Below are 17,251 nucleotides of genomic sequence, written 5' to 3'. Positions count from 1 at the left end.
TAAAAAATACATTTATAAAGAAATGGAACGAGAATCTCAAGGACAAATCGTCGTTTACGATTGCTTAGTTGACGCTGGCTGAATGAAATAAATAATGTTTACAGAAAGAACAGGAAGAGAGAAAAAGATTAATTGAGTATTTGTCGATTCCTCATTCAAACAGAGATGTTATAAGTTATCTTCATGAATTTGTTCATGAATGTGTCAATAAGAATTATACAGAATTGTTAGATGAGTATTATGACATGTATAACAACATCGATAAAACACATTTTATAAGTTACAGTCACGTTAAAAAACAAGTGCAAAATAAATTTCCAAATGTTAGTGAAGAGAAAATTAGAAAAGTAATCCCAAAAATTTAAAAAATAAATTTTTTGAAACAAAATATATAAAACCTTATATGATAATGATATTTTCATCTATATCGAATTGTGTGTATCATGATTAATAAGATAATGCAAAAAATAAAACTTTATAATATTTGCATGTATAAATGCGCACAAATAATAGATATGTTTATTGTTTATTGTTGATGTCAAAATCAGCTTCGTCAGTTCATGAAACACATAAAGAATTGTTTAATTCATTGTCAAATTTCATCCTGTAAAATTAAATTCAGATGAAGAACCAGCATTTATTGAAAAGAATAATTTAAAACTTTTTTTTTAAAAATAAAGTTGCCGTACATACGATATAAGATAAAAATCATTCGTCTTCAGGCATTATTGAATACTTCAATCAAAAATCAGAACATCAATCACATGATGAAAAATATACGTTCATTACTATAGAGAGAATAAAAGAGTTTCTGTATATTTATATACCATTTTCACAACATGTTGGCCATTTTGCGTTTCAATATGGTCAGTTGTTTTCTATCGTATATATTAAAATTCAAGATTTAAAAAACCGAATTTTTTTTTGAGTTAAGCATCTCTTAAATTATATGTTGTAAAATGTCGTATTCCAAAAAATATCGATATTTTTTATACGTACATTTCAATTTTTTTAATATAAAATAATATAAATAATTAAATAGAGTATATATTCAATTATGATTGGTATCATTAGAAATATCATCGGATAAAATTTGTATGTATAATTCAAATAATTTTGTACATTTTCCTATGTAACATTTCGAATTGCATCATTTATTGCTTCTTCGAGAACCTGAAACCGAACAACTTTTTTTTTCCCAAAAAAAAAATTGATTGTGCCTATAATTATTTGATTTTTTTCTAGTAAATACATTATTTTATAACATAGAATTTAAAAGATGCTTAACTCAAAAAAAAATCCGGTTTTTTAAATCTTGAATTTTAATATTCACGATAGAAAACAACTGGCCAACATGTTGTGAAAATGGTCTAATAATACTCACAATTCAGCTATCGGTTGTTCTTAAAAAAAAATGTTTGATAATTAAGATTTAGTAAAAGAATATATCTATAAATGTTTAGAACCTCCAGATAAACAGAAAAAAATAATATATTTCATTCTTCCGTGAATGTTATAATATTGATTTTGTATGATATGTGGTAAGGTCTCGCCAATAATCAGTCTAGGAATTGAATTTGGCAAAAAGATACCAAAAATAATTGATACAGTAAGAAAGCGTAAAAATAATATGACATATAAAATAGATAAGATATTTGATGCAGTTCATGACGGTAAAGTTAAAGACAAAATCAAACGAGCGGTAGAAACAAAGGCAAAAAAGTAGCCGAACGTGTTTTAAATACAGCATCACAAAAAAAGTCGAAAAAAATTCAAAGTAAATTAGTTGTTCAATCAATAACATTTGGTTGTTGATTTCGTGGTGTAAACATTTTATGTTGATAAAAAAATCAAAACATGAGTTAGAATCTATATTTTCAGACGTTATTGTATTTATTAACAAATAAATTTTTCTATTAGAAATAGTCCTTAAATCATTATTAAATTAAAGTAGTAAATTATATGCTAATTTACTATTATTTGTTCTCGTGAATCCAGCATATTTATTGTGATTTTCTGCTGAAAATCGATTGAATCTTTCATCTCCGATTGCATTAATTAATTAAAGCATCAATATTATATTCAAGTTGTATTCTTTGATTATTTTGATTTACGACTTGTTGTGCAATATCTGCTTGTAATTGATTTGTTATTGCTAATTTTCTTGTCGGTGATAGATTACCGCTAAACATTTGTTGTTGTATTTCAATTTGTGCTTGACTTTCTTCATCAACTGTTTTTCGTTGTTGTTCAATTTCTTATTGTTTCAATTTTTCGAATCTTGCTTTTGCTCTTAATCCAGGTTTTTTTGTTTTTTTCTTCAATAAATTGTTGTTGATACAAACCATTAATGCTTGTCATGTACTGACTATCTAACGCCTGGTATTGCTCTGAAGTGAGTGACGTCATTCTTTTAATTTTTTTTTGTCCAAATTTTATTTTAGCTTCATTTTGCACTTTTAATAATTCATTTTCATTACGTGCTTTTTCTAATACAAATTGTATTTGTACTCGCTTTTCATTTGCATTCTTATAATCTTCTGATTTCAGAACGTTCTGTAATATTTCATTTTCATTTCTCACTTATACCAACTCACATTGCAAGCTACTTCTTGATACGCATATGTTCATTAGCTTATATATCATGTTGGCGTTCAATAGTAAGCATTTTAGGTTTAGATTATTGAGCTTGAATTGTTGCGTTTTGATCTTTATATAAATATATATCACCTTCATACAGAGTTTTTTTTTGTTATGTCAAAGCTTTTGCGTAACGTTCAGTTTCTTGTTGAGCTTTGTTTGCTGATGTTCAATCTCTCTTTCTGCCATTTCACGTTTTTGCTTTTCTTCATTATACTTTGCTTCAGCAGCTTTTGTCGCTTTTATCATATTTCTTTCTTGTTCATCCAAATTTTTTTTTTTGCTAATTCATCTTGTTTCTCTCTCAGCGTATCATTGATTTGATTTGTTGTTGACGAACATCGTTTTGATCTCTCATATTATGTATTGCGTCGAGATTTACGTTTTGTGGTGTTTGTGATAAGACGACTAGAAGAAATGGATTTTGTAAATTTGCCATCATTTGTGACCTAGCAGAATCGGAATTTTAATTATCCGGTAAGTGAAGAATATTTGCTCTGACCGAAGCGTTAAAATTTAATGTTGGAGCTTGAGTAATTAGTCGATGCCTTAATTCGCGTTTGACATTTTTCTTTGTTTTTCTAATTCTTCGTTAAATGCCTTTTTTGCCATTTAATTAAAAATAAAAATATTAATTCATAAGTATCGAACTCTTGCTCTCCATCCGCGTTGTACCGGCACATTATGAACTTGTTCGTGATGTTCTGGTTCTTGATGTTCCGGAATAATTTCTTTTTTTTGTTCTTCATTATTTGTTTCCTCAACTGTTGGAATTTTTTATGAGGCAATATGAATATCATGTTTTGAACTTCTGGATGTCTTCTTAAGCTTTTTATGTCTACCTGTTAATTTATCTAATCGTGAATTTAATCCAATTATATATATATGTCCCATCAATAATTGGTCATTTGATAAATAAACTTTAATGTCGTTGTTGTTTTTAATCAATTTATGACATACCGTTTAAGTTTTCGATCTATTTGCTATTAATATTAATAGCCGGCTCAATAAAAATATTATTGATTATTTTGATGTATTATTTTCGGAATAAGCACTTATAAAATTCGAGGGTTAAAGTTGACCTAAAAGTTAACCTTTCAGTAACTCGAGCAAACATGTTCGTATGCAATATTTGCGTAGAATCATTTCAAGAAATGCTCATTTCTTCCGTTTCGTTGAGGGTTCACTTTTTGGTTATTCTCAATTTTGATATAATAAATGGTATAAATTAACATATAACGTCAAAATTATTTGGTAATTCATCCGCTTAACAGGCCATTTGCAATCAAATCCTTTCCTTCAGCGACTGTAATTTCACAATTACCTGGATTCAACATTAAAATAAATTTTCCTCTTGCTGTATTTGATATTCGTAAATCTTAACATTAATGTTGTCATAAACCGCTATATTATCATTTCCAACATCTTCACTTAATGATATAATTTTATTATCGATTTCTTAACGTTTTCCTACTAATTCATCTGTGATTCGTTTGATTATATCATTTTTGGCTCTCATAAATCTATTTATTAATCTCGCAGAAGCAATATTTACAAGTTTCTCTTCATTTGTTTATTGAATATATCAATTCTGATTTTAAGATAACAAATGAGGAAATAGGAAGATTATTTATGAAATATAATTTGAATAACTCAAAAAAGAAATTGAAATACATTTCTGAGTAGTTAGCGAAATATCAATGTAAAACTTAGTTGCATAGATGCTAATCATCCGTTACTGCAGTAAAGAAACGGAGATGTCAAGATGATTGAAAAAGCTCAGACACTTTATAATTGACGTTATCATTTCTGTGCAAACAACAAAGAGTATACCAAAATATATAAAAAGAACTTTGTCTGATATTGTATCGTTCAATGGAATTCCAAAAAATGATTTTTACGATTTAAAAAAAGAATATCCTGCATCAATATTTGATGTTAATAATATATATGGTCTGTTTATTCTAAACTTCAAAGTCCACACGCGACGTTTAGCATACATATTAAAGCACGAAGAGTAATAATTGCCGATAAAGCTAAAATAAAAAAATGAAATCCAAATTATTTTCGATTTCGAATAACACCTACAAATATATCTTCATCATGCCTTGAACAGAAATCGTTATATACATTGGATTTAGTGAATGTACTCCATAAATATGTAATAAATCATTAGAATTTATTTCAATATCAAAATATAATAAAAAATGCATATATAATTGAAATGTTCATGATATTTATGGAGGCTTAAATTTATACTAACGATTCGTAAAAATCAATATAGATAATAATAATGTTTCAATTACAAATTTAATTATTTATACCATCAATGGTCATTCAACAGATGAATTTGCATCAAAAATCACACACATGAAATTATTAATAATGATTTAGCTATTAATTATAGTATTGTTGCAAATTTCATTAACGAATATATTATATAATAAATCATATATTTCAAACAGTATTGGCGGAGGTTCTAATTCAACAGTTAATATTTCATCAATCGCGACGATTAAATCAAAGGGTGTAATGTAAATTGGACAGTATATTGACTTTCATGATAATAATGATTTTAATTGTAATCATTCTCGGAATATAAAATAACTGCCGGTAATGTAATGTGTTTCGGTAAACTTGATAATAATGATGGTGTTATTAGTTTCAATGGAAATGATGGTAATATAAATGGTATTTTCATAAACCATCATTTCATACTTATTAATCTTCTGATATTGTTCTTTATCAAAATTCTGTATTAAGATATAGATCGGGGTTTGAGTTCAAATATAATGAATAGTTCTAACAAGGAGTAATTCTTGTTGAAGTGGTTCACTAAAATTAAAATCAATTTCGTTATCTTTTTTCTCGCAAATCTGAGGGGTTTCAGCAGATGCAGAACATCGTTGTAAGTGTTTCTGCATAATAGGGAATCGTTCAAGTCGTTTACGCATATCCGAAACGTTGACGATTTACTGATTTAAATAGCGATTCGCCAACAATAGTATCAATAGATGCCCTGGGGGAGTTATTCCCGAAAATCGGGTTCTCTGACGCAAAAAATCAATATATATTAAAAATCAAAATAATCTCCTCCCGTGTGGTTTTATTCATTCATAAATGTAAAGGAAGCTAAGCCTGATTGTAAATCATTAGCATTAACGTTCACCTCAGTAATTTCTGAAATAACGATATCCTCATTCGAGTGACTTGATATAGAGTCCGATTCATCGTATTCCGTGCTTTCTTGAGAATTAATAGTATTATCCATCACATCAGTGTTTTCGTTAGCAGCGTTAGGATCAATGTTTTCATTATTATTGTTATTATATACTAAGTATTTAGACTCTTTTAATACCGCTAAAACGATCCTTTTAGCGTATTTCTTAAAGTTGTATTTAGAACCAGCCAGTAATTTTGATAAGTTTAATGATTTCTTCTGCCTTGCTCCTAATGAAGAGATGACTATTACATAGAGTTTAACTTCTCTTTATGTTTGGTTCTTTATTTTTTTACATAAGTTTCTATATTTATCTAGTTCATCCCTATATCTGGTATCTAAGGAGTCTTCATAATCTTCATTGAATTTCCCTAATCACCGCGTCATGTCTTTTCTTAAATTGATGAATAATGATTTTACAGTATGTAATTATATTTATAATTATATGTCTATGTTAGTCAGGTCGATTACATAATGGACATAAACCTTGTATGTTATTTTTGGCTGATATTTTATGTTGGTTAGTGAAGAAACTGTTAGTTCTAGATTAGATCGTGAATTCAATTAAATTATTCTCTATTTCGCTAGAGAATTGATTTAAAAAATAATTGGAGATTTTATTGTTCATGAGAGTTTTGAATGTATGAACTCTAAATAAGAGTTTAAATAATTCATCGAAATGGATATCATTATTCTAAAAAATAGTATTATTTTCATCATTAAATTCATTAATCATTATTGCATGTTCTGTAGTACCATTAGAAGTTTGCATTAAACCTTTTTGAGATCTAGCTATAAAGCGATTATTATTGTTAACATTTTGTAATGCTCTAGTGATCAATACCATCCAAATACGATAAAAAGTAGGTGTAATAGAGATAGGTCTCCAAGAATGAGGATTTTGAGCATCACCTTTTTTGTATAACATAATTGTTTTACTTAATTTAAATAATTCAGGACATTGTTTGATTGACATAGTAATTTTAGTAGTAATTTTAATAGTAGAAAAAGAATAATTGATGTTATTCAGTTAATTTTTGAAATAATTATATTTCCAATTCGAATTGTCTGAGAAATTGATATGTCGAGAAATGAATTATTTAATAAAGTATATAATAATAATTGAGGTAATACGATGAAATTGCCTAATATCAAATAGAATAATGATTTACTAAATCTACAATTATCTGAAGGCTTAAGGGGTTTTTTGTTTCTTCTATAAGTAATATGTAGAATTAATGAGAACCAAATATTCCTTTTAATTTTAAACAATTTCATATTTTTTGAATTAATTATTATTAAATATTTCGAATTCAACATATGATTAAAAGCTTGAATTGAGTTATCAATAATATTATTAGTTAATAGATCTGGATCAAGATCGAATATATAGATAAAGACATCCAGATTATTAACTAATATAAACTTCTTATTTAATATTACTCTAGCCACGCCGTCATCAGTAAATAAGGAGCAATAACTCTCTGGGTGTTGATAATGATAAGTTAATGAATTGAGTAAGTTAAAAGTGAATAATATATTATGAAATTTGACGTTTCGGAAATTCATGATAATATTGAAACATTTTAACATATCGATAATTTTTTTAATATTTGTAATTTCATTGTCGTTATCATTATTATCATCAATATTATTTATCATATGATTCTCATCAGAATTTTCATTAACTTTCATTTCTTGATTTTCTTTAATCTCTGTTTGATTAGAATTTAGATCTTTATGCTCATCATTGTCCTTAATATCTAAAGAACTATTGAACTGCGACCTTACTGTCAAGTAGCATTGTAAATATAAAGAAATTAAGAATAATATTGATCCATTAAATGTAAAAGACCCAAGAACATCTCTTTCATATAAAAAATGATGAATAAGTTTTTCAAATTGTTTTTCATTAATCATCTTGATTAAAGTAAGATTCTTTTGTTTAATATTTGCATGTTTGTAATTAAAAATATCTTTGATCTCCTCATCAATATTCTTTAATAAATTTAATGTATTGGCAAATATTTCTCGGAAAGACTCAATATTCATGTTTGAACTAATTGTATATTTGATCGAATCATGTGTATCAAATAAATATTTTAAGTTATATTTCGAACCATATACATAATCAATCAAAACATTGAAACATTTATGATTTTATAAATAAAATCATAATCTTTACATAAATCGATAATAATATTTGAATAAGTAATATAAAATTTAGCAATGCTTCTATAATATTTCGTTTTATGATTAAAAATGTTAACAGGTTGAATATTCTTATAATATAATAAATTTTGGTTAAAGAGAAGATTAAGATTTATAACATTATTATCAATTACATATTGTGTAAGTTCAAATGGTTCTAAACTAACATCTAATCTAAGACATTCATTTTGATCAATAATCAATGACCTCTCTGAAGAATTAAGCAATCTAGATTTGAAATATAAACAGGTAAATGTACACTAATATTCGGGTCAGCACTAATTATAATTGATGAAGGTAATGGTTTGTTATCAACATTAAATGGGGAACATCTGTCAGAACGATAATGTGAACCTTTTAAAAGTAGGATTTCGTATTGACAAAGGACGGCCATGGTCGATGGACAGAAAAGGGTAAAATCTTTGTTCTTCTATCTCGACTCCTGAGGGTAATCCTGAGACATTAAGCATATGATTAATGAGTAATAGCTGAGTAGAGTGTGGCAAAGGGGTAGACTTAATGAATTGTGGTAAATAATTAGGTATGCATTTCGAAGAATTTGCTATGTGTTGATCAAAAAGTATATTATCTTGTTGTGTAGATGGTATTGAATCATATTTTCGATTTTCAGTGTGTAAAAAAATGCATTCTCCTCCCGTGTAATTTACTCACTTATAATTATCTCTATAAGAAATTAAGATTAAGTTCAAATTAAGTTATTCATCATCTGGTGATGACGTATGCTCTGAGTTGCCATTTTCTAAGTGATAACCATCCGAAGTAGAATGATCTCTTGAGTTTAGAATCACCAAATTTGCATAAAGCTCATTTAGTTCATCTGTTTGAACTTCATCACCTGAACCTTCGGATGTAAGAGACTGGTCCGTGTTCGCTATGCTCTCGGATTCGGATTCTTCTTCTTCTGATTGTGATTCAATAATTCCATTATTATTATCAAATTATTATAAATTAGTCGTTGTGATTCCCTTAAAGTTGCTACAGTTATTCTCTTCGCAAATCTCTTTAAACAAATCTTTAGAACCTGCAAGAGTTCTCAATTCATCTAATGATTTGTTTAACCAAGCGCCTAATGATGAAATGACTATAACATAATAGTTGACTTCTAGACCGGATTGTTCTTTGATATCCTTACATAAACTTGTATATTTATCTTTCTTCTGATCGTATCTTTCATTTAAAGAATTAGTGTCATTCTCATCAACATCTCCATAAGGAATTGTTACCTCGATTAAAGTGTAACCCTGATTATTACAGTACCAGATATCAGGTTTACATTTTCTGTTCTCACCTTCAAATGAATTATTATTATTTTGTACATTTTTAATAGTTGAGTCGAGGTGAATAATTGGTTTGTTACCAGGTTTTGCTTTTAACATTTCACATAATTCTTTAATAACTGCATCATGTCTTTTCTTATATGTATTAATAACTGTTTTACAATCATTTAATCTATGTCTTAAGGAATTTATTTGACCACAATAAGGACATAAACCTATGTTCTCATCATGGTTAGCAAGTCTTTGATGTTGCCCAGTATAGAAGCTATTAGTTCTAGCTTGTATACTAAATTTAATTATATTATCTTTAATTTTACATTTATAGTCATTCATGAAATAATTAGATAATTTAGATTTATAAAGGGTTTTAAAGGTATGACCTCTAAGAGGTAATTTAATCAAATTTGCATAATGGAAGTTTTTGTGATAATTGTTCATAATGTTTAGGAATTCATTTTGATCGAATGAATACACTACGTTCACATCTAGAAATTTTAATGGAATATATTCCTCAGGATTGTCTGGTTCAATTTCATTTCCATTGAATTCGAAAGGATCTATATCTGAGTCATCTGGGTATAATAAATTATCTGTGGGTAGATAGTTCAAGTTTAAGATTAAATTGTTATCTTCAAGTGCATGAATTACCCGGCTAAAAAAATTTGAAGTTCCAGGTGTATTTTTTCTCATGTCCTTGTTGAAAACATTAGAAAAAAATATCGTTATCATTTGTGTTTTCTTCGACATTATTATATCTTCTAAACGATTTTTCTTCCCAACATAAAGTTCGAAATAAATCTCTTAGAAACATATCTTTCGAAAACCATAACTTTAGAAAACTTGAAATAATCAAATCATTATTCCTATCATTTAAATCTTTCAGTCCTGCTTCATCATCTTCCCATGAAGTATAATAAAATTCCTTAGGTAAAGCGGAAGTTTTTAAATTAGCATTTAATAACGCTCTGATCCTTTCATTTAGAAAATTCCTCTCCGTTTTGTTGGTGGTACCATTAGAGAATACATAATCCAATGAAGGAATTATGAATCTTTTAATGGCATCCAACATTTGGTTCCATTTCAAGGGTGAGGAGCAAATATTACCTATGTCTTCTAATGCTTTAGATATCTTGTAATTTGCTGATTTGATTCTCGTTTGGTGTAACTGAATTGATTGGAGATTCACTATAATTAACTTGATTAAGTTGATTAAATTGATTTCTCGGCATACCTGTGAATTGTAACTCATTATGTATCATGTTGTGGTTATTTCGATTAATTGATCTTAAATCGATCTGACCAATGTTATAGAAATGACATGTCGCCCATATATTTTGTGTGTTGTTATTAACTATTTCAACATTTAAATTAATAGCTTTCTGGATAAGATACTTATTTGCAACATTAAATATATTTTGAACTTTTGGATTATCACTATTTAACCGAAATGGTAATTCTCTAGGTCTGGTTGGTCCTACGAAAGTTCTTAAATCAAACACACCTTTCTCAATTTCGTCGGACGATGTGAGTCTTGGTGGAAAATTAAGGTTGATTAACAGGTTTCCTTCTTGAATAATACATTGATTTCGGCATAAAACTAACCCTCTTTCTTCGTTGATAAATATCGGTAGTAAAAACGAAATATGTGGATCTGATGAAATAATTACCCATTGAGGTGGGACTCCTTCTTCTCCATATAAATCGGGGTTTGGGTTTGGATTATAATGAATACCACTAACAAGAAGGAATTCTTGTTGAAGTGGTTCACTAAAATTAAAATCAATTTCGTTATCTTTTTTCTCGCAAATCTGAGAAGTTTCAGCAGGTGAAGGACATCGTCGTAGGTGTTTCTGTATAATAGGAGATCGTTCAAGTCGTTTACGCATTTCCGAATCGTCGATATAATTTATTGATCCAAATTTCGATTCGCCAAAAATAGTATCATTAGAGTGCCCTGGGGAAGTTATTTCCGAAAATCGGGTTCTCGGACGCAAAAAATCAATATTCATGAAAAATCAAAAAAATCTCCTCCCGTGTGGTTTTTATTCATTGATTTAAAGCAATAAATTAGTTATTAATTAAAGATTAAAGTTAATCACTCGATGTGCTTTGACTTGTTAAGTTTGCAATATTAGGAACACTAATTAGATTCGGGAACCGTTTCTTCACTGGAAGAAGAAATACACCATAGTGTCATTTCTTCTGAAGTCAAAGCTTCTATATCTTCGGTTTCTGAATAACTATCGTTATCCAAAGACTCTGTGTTCTCACTTAAGTCGCTGGAAGATATCATTTCTTCTATCTTATCATTATTATTTACTAAATTCTTGTAATTCTTAAACATTAAATTCCTGGATTCTCTGAGCGTACTGATTAAAATTCTTTTAGCAAAATGTTTAAAATTATTCTCTGAACCTGCGAGAGATTTTAACTCATTTAAAGATTTTTGATACCATGCACCTAAAGATGAGATAACAATAATAAATAGTTTAGTTTCTTTTCCTAATTGATTTTTAATTTCTTCACATAATAGTTTATATTTATCAATCTTTTGTGTATATCTAATTTCTAAAGAATTAATATCTTCTTCATTGAAGTCTCCATAAGGTATAGTAATCTCAATTAAATAAGAACAATCTTGTTCAGTGTACCAAATATCTGGTCTTAAATTGCTAATGTTACCTTGTAAAGTATGATTATTTTCATCTTTAATACTTGAATCTAAATGAATTATTGGTTTTCTTCCTGGTTTTGCTTTAATCATTTCTATAATTTCTCTAATAACTGAATCATGTCTTATTTTAAATGTATGTATAACTTTTTTTACAATCATTTAATTTGTGTCTTAAAGAATCTTGTTGACCACAGAAAGGACATAAATTATTATTATCATCATTTGCTAATCTTCTATGTTGACCTGTGAAATAACTATTGGTTCTAGCTTCTATTGTATATTTAATTAAATCGTCTTCCATTTTACTAGAATATTGATTCATTCAATAATTAGATAATTCACAATTCTCTTCTAATGTTTTAAATGTATGATATCTTAAAGGTAATAAAGTTAAGTTCTTAAAATGTTTAGAAGTATGAAATCCATTCATCCATCTAAGGAAATCATTAGGAGTAATAACTAGTTTCGTTTCGATATCAGGAAAAGTAATTGTAATTTGATCTAAATTTCCTTCTTCTTGATTAGATTGTTCAAATTGTTCTTCTTCTTCATCTTTATAAAATAAGTCAATCTTAATGTTAGATTTTTTTAAAACAAAAATAACCCGGCTAAAAAGGTTTGAAGTTCCAGGTGTATTTCTTTTAAGATTTATATTGAAGATATCTTTAAATAAATCATTTTCTTTGATTTGTTTTTGATCAACATTTTTATACCTAAATTTCTTTTCTTCCCAACAAAGTGAACGAAATATATCTCTAAGTAAAATATCTTTAGAGAACCATAATCTAAGAAAACATGAAATAATTAAATCATCATATCTATCATTAAGATCCTTTAAACCTGCACCTCCATCTTTCCATGCAGTGTAATAAAATTCTTTAGGTAATGAACTACTAACTTTTAAGTTTGAATTTTAAGCTGATCTAATTCTTTTTTTTAAAAATTGGATTTCATTTCTTGAAGCTGAACCATTAATAAATACGTAATCTAAACTGGGTGTAATGAATCTTTTAATAGCATCAACCATTTGATTCCATTTCAAGGAAGAAGAACAGATGTTTCCAATATCTTCTAAAGCTTGATTTATTTTATATTTGGAGGATCTAAATTTCATATTTTTAGTTAATGCAGTTATTATACCTAAATGAGTATTCCCATTATTTAAATTTATTATAGGAATAAGATTGTTATTAATTTTGAAATTAGTAATAGCAGAAAAACGTTTATCATCATGATTAATATAATTATAAGTTCTACATTTTTCTGGTTGAATTTTCATATTTACATATTTACAAAATTCTTCTACTATTTTAATTAAATTATTCATACCAATTTCTGTATCAGATATCAGGATTAAATCATCTGCATAAGCTTGTGCACTAATTGTTTGTTTATTATAATGAATACCATCTAAAACTTTTTCATTTAATTTTCTTAATAAAGGATCTAAACATAAATTGAATGCTAAAGGTGAAAAATGACAACCTTGTTTAACTCCACAATTAATAATAATTTCTTCTGAGAAACCTTTATTAGGGATTTGAATTTTAGTTGATGAATTATTATAAGTTGCTTTAATTAAATGAATTATTTTATTATCAAAACCTAATTGATCTAAAACTTTAAAAATTTGATCATGAGGGATTGAACCAAGAGCATCTGAAAAGTCAATAGTAGTTAAATATATTGTTGAACCTTCTTTTCTATAAACATGTTGAATTCATTCGTTTATTAAATTAATATGTTCAGTAGTACCATTAGGATGTTGCATAAAACATTTTTGATTTCTTGAAATGTAAGGATGAATATTATTTAATCTATGAAAAGCTTTAGATAAAATAACCATCCAAATTCTATAAATACTTGGAGCTATTGTTATGGGTCTCCATAAATGTGGAACATTTGGATCACCTTTTTTATAAAGCATAATAGTTTTACCTAATTTTAACATTTCAGGACATTTATGAGATTTAATAACTATATCTGAAGTAATTTTCAACATTTTAACAGTATAATCATTACCAAGTTTCCATATAGAATTTGATATTTCATCTGGTCCATGAGCAGATAAATTAGATCTTGATTTAATAGCTTCTTTGATAAGATTTTCATCAAATAATTCATTAATTAAAAATTCATTATCTTTGTTAGTTAAAATTTTAGAAATATTAAATTCATCTGAATTATTTAAAACTTTTTTATGATTTCAATTTTTACCATATTCATTAATAAATTCTTCCGGTTCAAGGTTACATTCATATGAAGTTTTATTAGTAATATACCATTTAAAACATCTATTTGGATCTTCATAATAAGTGGATTGAATTATCCTTATATTTATTATTTTTATTATTTCCTATAATATTTTGATGTTCTCGAATTTTAGCATTATTTAAATAACTAAAATTCAAATCTTCAATCTTATTAGAATCTATAGGAAATACAATTTTGTTAAAATCAATATTAATATTTTCATTATTATTTTCATTCATATTCTTGTCATTTTCGTTTAATAAATTTTCCAATTGTAAATTACGATTTAAAATGTTTCTCATGTTATTCTCACGACTTAATCTTTGTTGTCTTGTTAATATTTGTTTATCAGTTAAATCTATTGGATTTTCTTTAATGGATAAACTTTCATTTTCTTTAAATGTTTTATTAAGAATAATTTTATCTTCATAATTTTTAATATCTTGATTAATTTTATTTAATAAATCTTCATCAAATTCAGTCCTTAAAATAGGATAACATTCAATTTTAGAATAAGGTAATTCTGCACCTTCTAAACTGTATAAAGCATGTTGTTTTTTAACATGATTACAAATACCTTTGAGATCTGAACCCCAGCAAATATTACATTGCTTACAAATAAAACCTTCTCTTTTAGTTAAAATATTGCTTACTGAAGGAATTTCATCATATTTCTTAACATATTTTATTATGATAGCCCATAACCAACCAATAGTATTTCTTTCTTTATCTAAATCTTGATGATTATGAGTAATATGAGAAAGTAAAGATTTAAAATTATTAGTAAAATATTTACATTCAGGAATTGGACAAGAAATTATATTATTTCTATAATAGTTTTGGTCATTATCTTCGAACTTTAATAACCAAATTAAATCTCTATTAATTAAATTTCGAAAACAACCATATAAATGATAAGTGTCAGGTTTATGATTATGTTTTTTATTAGAATGATTTAATAAAGCATTAGCGATTTTAAATGTTTCTTCACATTCACATTGACAAGGAAAAGGTCCTGGTCTGCACCATTTATTTTCTCTTATCATGATATGAACAATTGGTTGTTCTGCTAATTTCAACTTTTCATGTTTCCAAAGATTTAAATTTTGTTGAGTCTTCCAATAATCAATTAATTTATTAATATCATCACAAGTTTTACAACCTTTAATCTCTTTAATTAATTCTTGTTCTAAATTTGATTCTAATTCTTTAGTGGAATTATCTTCATTATCACTATCTGAATCAGATTTATGATTATTACTATTTAAGTTATTTGGTTCATTATCATTTGAATTTTGATTAGTATTAATATCTGAATCATCATTAAAACTATCTTCATCACTAGATAAATTAGAATAATTAAATGATGTTATTTTTGACATATTTAAATCTTTAGGTATTTTATTATAACGGATTTCAAATTCTGGGACATCAACATCAATAACTTTTTTAACTTTATTTACATGTATAATATTTTCTTGAATATCTGCAGTAGTCTCAATTGGAATTTTATTAATGTTTAAGTTATGTTCTTTAATTAAAACCTCTGAAGTAATTTCTTCTTTATTTACATTTATATTATGATTCAAAATTGTAGCGTTAGAAACAATAGTTTCATAATAAGGTTGTACTTCATGTTGTTTAATAATTGGATATGAGATAATTGTTTGATTATTTGGCTCAATTTTATTGTCTGTAATAGTAGGTGTAAATGTGATTGTTTGATTATTTGGCTCAATTTTATTTTCTGTAATAGTAGGTGTAAATGTGATTGTTTGATTATTTGGCTCAATTTTGTTTCCTGTAATAGTAGGTGTAAATGTGATTGTTTGATTATTTGGTTCAATTTTATTTCCTGTAATAATAGGTGTAAATGTAATTGTTTGATTATTTGGTTCAATTTTATTTCCTGTAATAATAGGTGTAAATGTAATTGTTTGATTTTCCGGTTCAATTTCAAGTTCCTTAATTATTGGCTTAGAGGTGATTGTTTGATATTGAGGTTCAATATTATGAGAATATACCATAGGATTAGATGTAACTGTTTCGTTTATTGGGTTGACAGAATGATTAACAACAGTAGAATTAGATGTGACAGTTTCGAATATTGAATTAATTTCATGTACTTGAACATTTGGTTCGGTAACTAAAGTCGAATTTGTTGAGTTTTGGTTAAGAATACTCTCATGGTTAGAACTTAATGTATTTTCATGATTCATATTTCCATTATTGATAATTAAATTATCGGTAAGAATGTTGGTATTTCTCCAAGAGTTACTAATATTGATCAATGTTTGATTAATATAGATTTTTTGTTTAAGACAATTGACTGCAATATTAAAGATATAAATGATTTTTGGATCATTTAAATTAGGTCTAAAGGGCATTTGACAAGGTTTGTTTGGTCCTACAAAATATCTTAAATCGAGTAGACCTCGTTCAATTTCCCTGGACGATAGGGGAATCCTTGGAGTATTTTCATGTATAACTAAAATTCCTGACTCTATTGTGACTTGACCTCTATATAAAATAAGACCTCGAGATTCTCCACAATCTATTGGTAAAAGATTTATGATAGTCGGATCTGATGAGACAATTACCCATTCTGGTGGAATAGGTAATTCCTCACCTTGAGGTGTTGTGGGTTGTGGATTGTAGTGAATACCTCGTGCTAGAACGATCTTGTGTGGAAATGGTGCTTCTCGAATAAATTCTATCTCATAATCTTGTGGTGGGACTGTTACTTGTGGTTCTTCGGTAGATTCTATGATAATTGGGGTTGCTCTTGTATCTGGTGACTGTCCATGGTCGTTCTGAAAAACTTGATGTGCATCAGATTGAGGGTCAACTTTACGAATCCGGTCAAAATTTACATCGATGTAGTCCTCTCCTGGAGGAGAACGCGAATATCGGGTTTGCGGGGGCAAAAAAGAAGTTTCAAAAAAATTCATTCAC

At 27.2% G+C, this 17,251-nt stretch overlaps 1 protein-coding gene across 1 annotated transcript; it reads right to left on the bottom strand.

Moving 5' to 3' along the window:
- Positions 1-14,828: 14,828 nt before the first annotated feature.
- GO595_008764 (uncharacterized protein) lies at positions 14,829-17,247 on the bottom strand (the record flags this gene model as incomplete). Its single annotated transcript, XM_067922374.1, has 2 exons — positions 14,829-14,873; positions 15,928-17,247. 2 exons carry the CDS (start codon positions 17,245-17,247, stop codon positions 14,829-14,831), a joined length of 1,365 nt encoding a protein of 454 aa, XP_067771069.1.
- Between the last annotated feature and the right edge of the window lie 4 nt (positions 17,248-17,251).

This window comes from Histomonas meleagridis, assembly GCF_020186115.1.
Source record: "Histomonas meleagridis strain 2922-C6/04-10x chromosome Unknown contig_71, whole genome shotgun sequence".
NCBI lineage: Eukaryota > Parabasalia > Tritrichomonadida > Dientamoebidae > Histomonas > Histomonas meleagridis.
The sequence above is the reverse complement of the archived record's forward strand: the minus strand, read 5'-3'. Positions and strand labels throughout refer to the sequence as shown.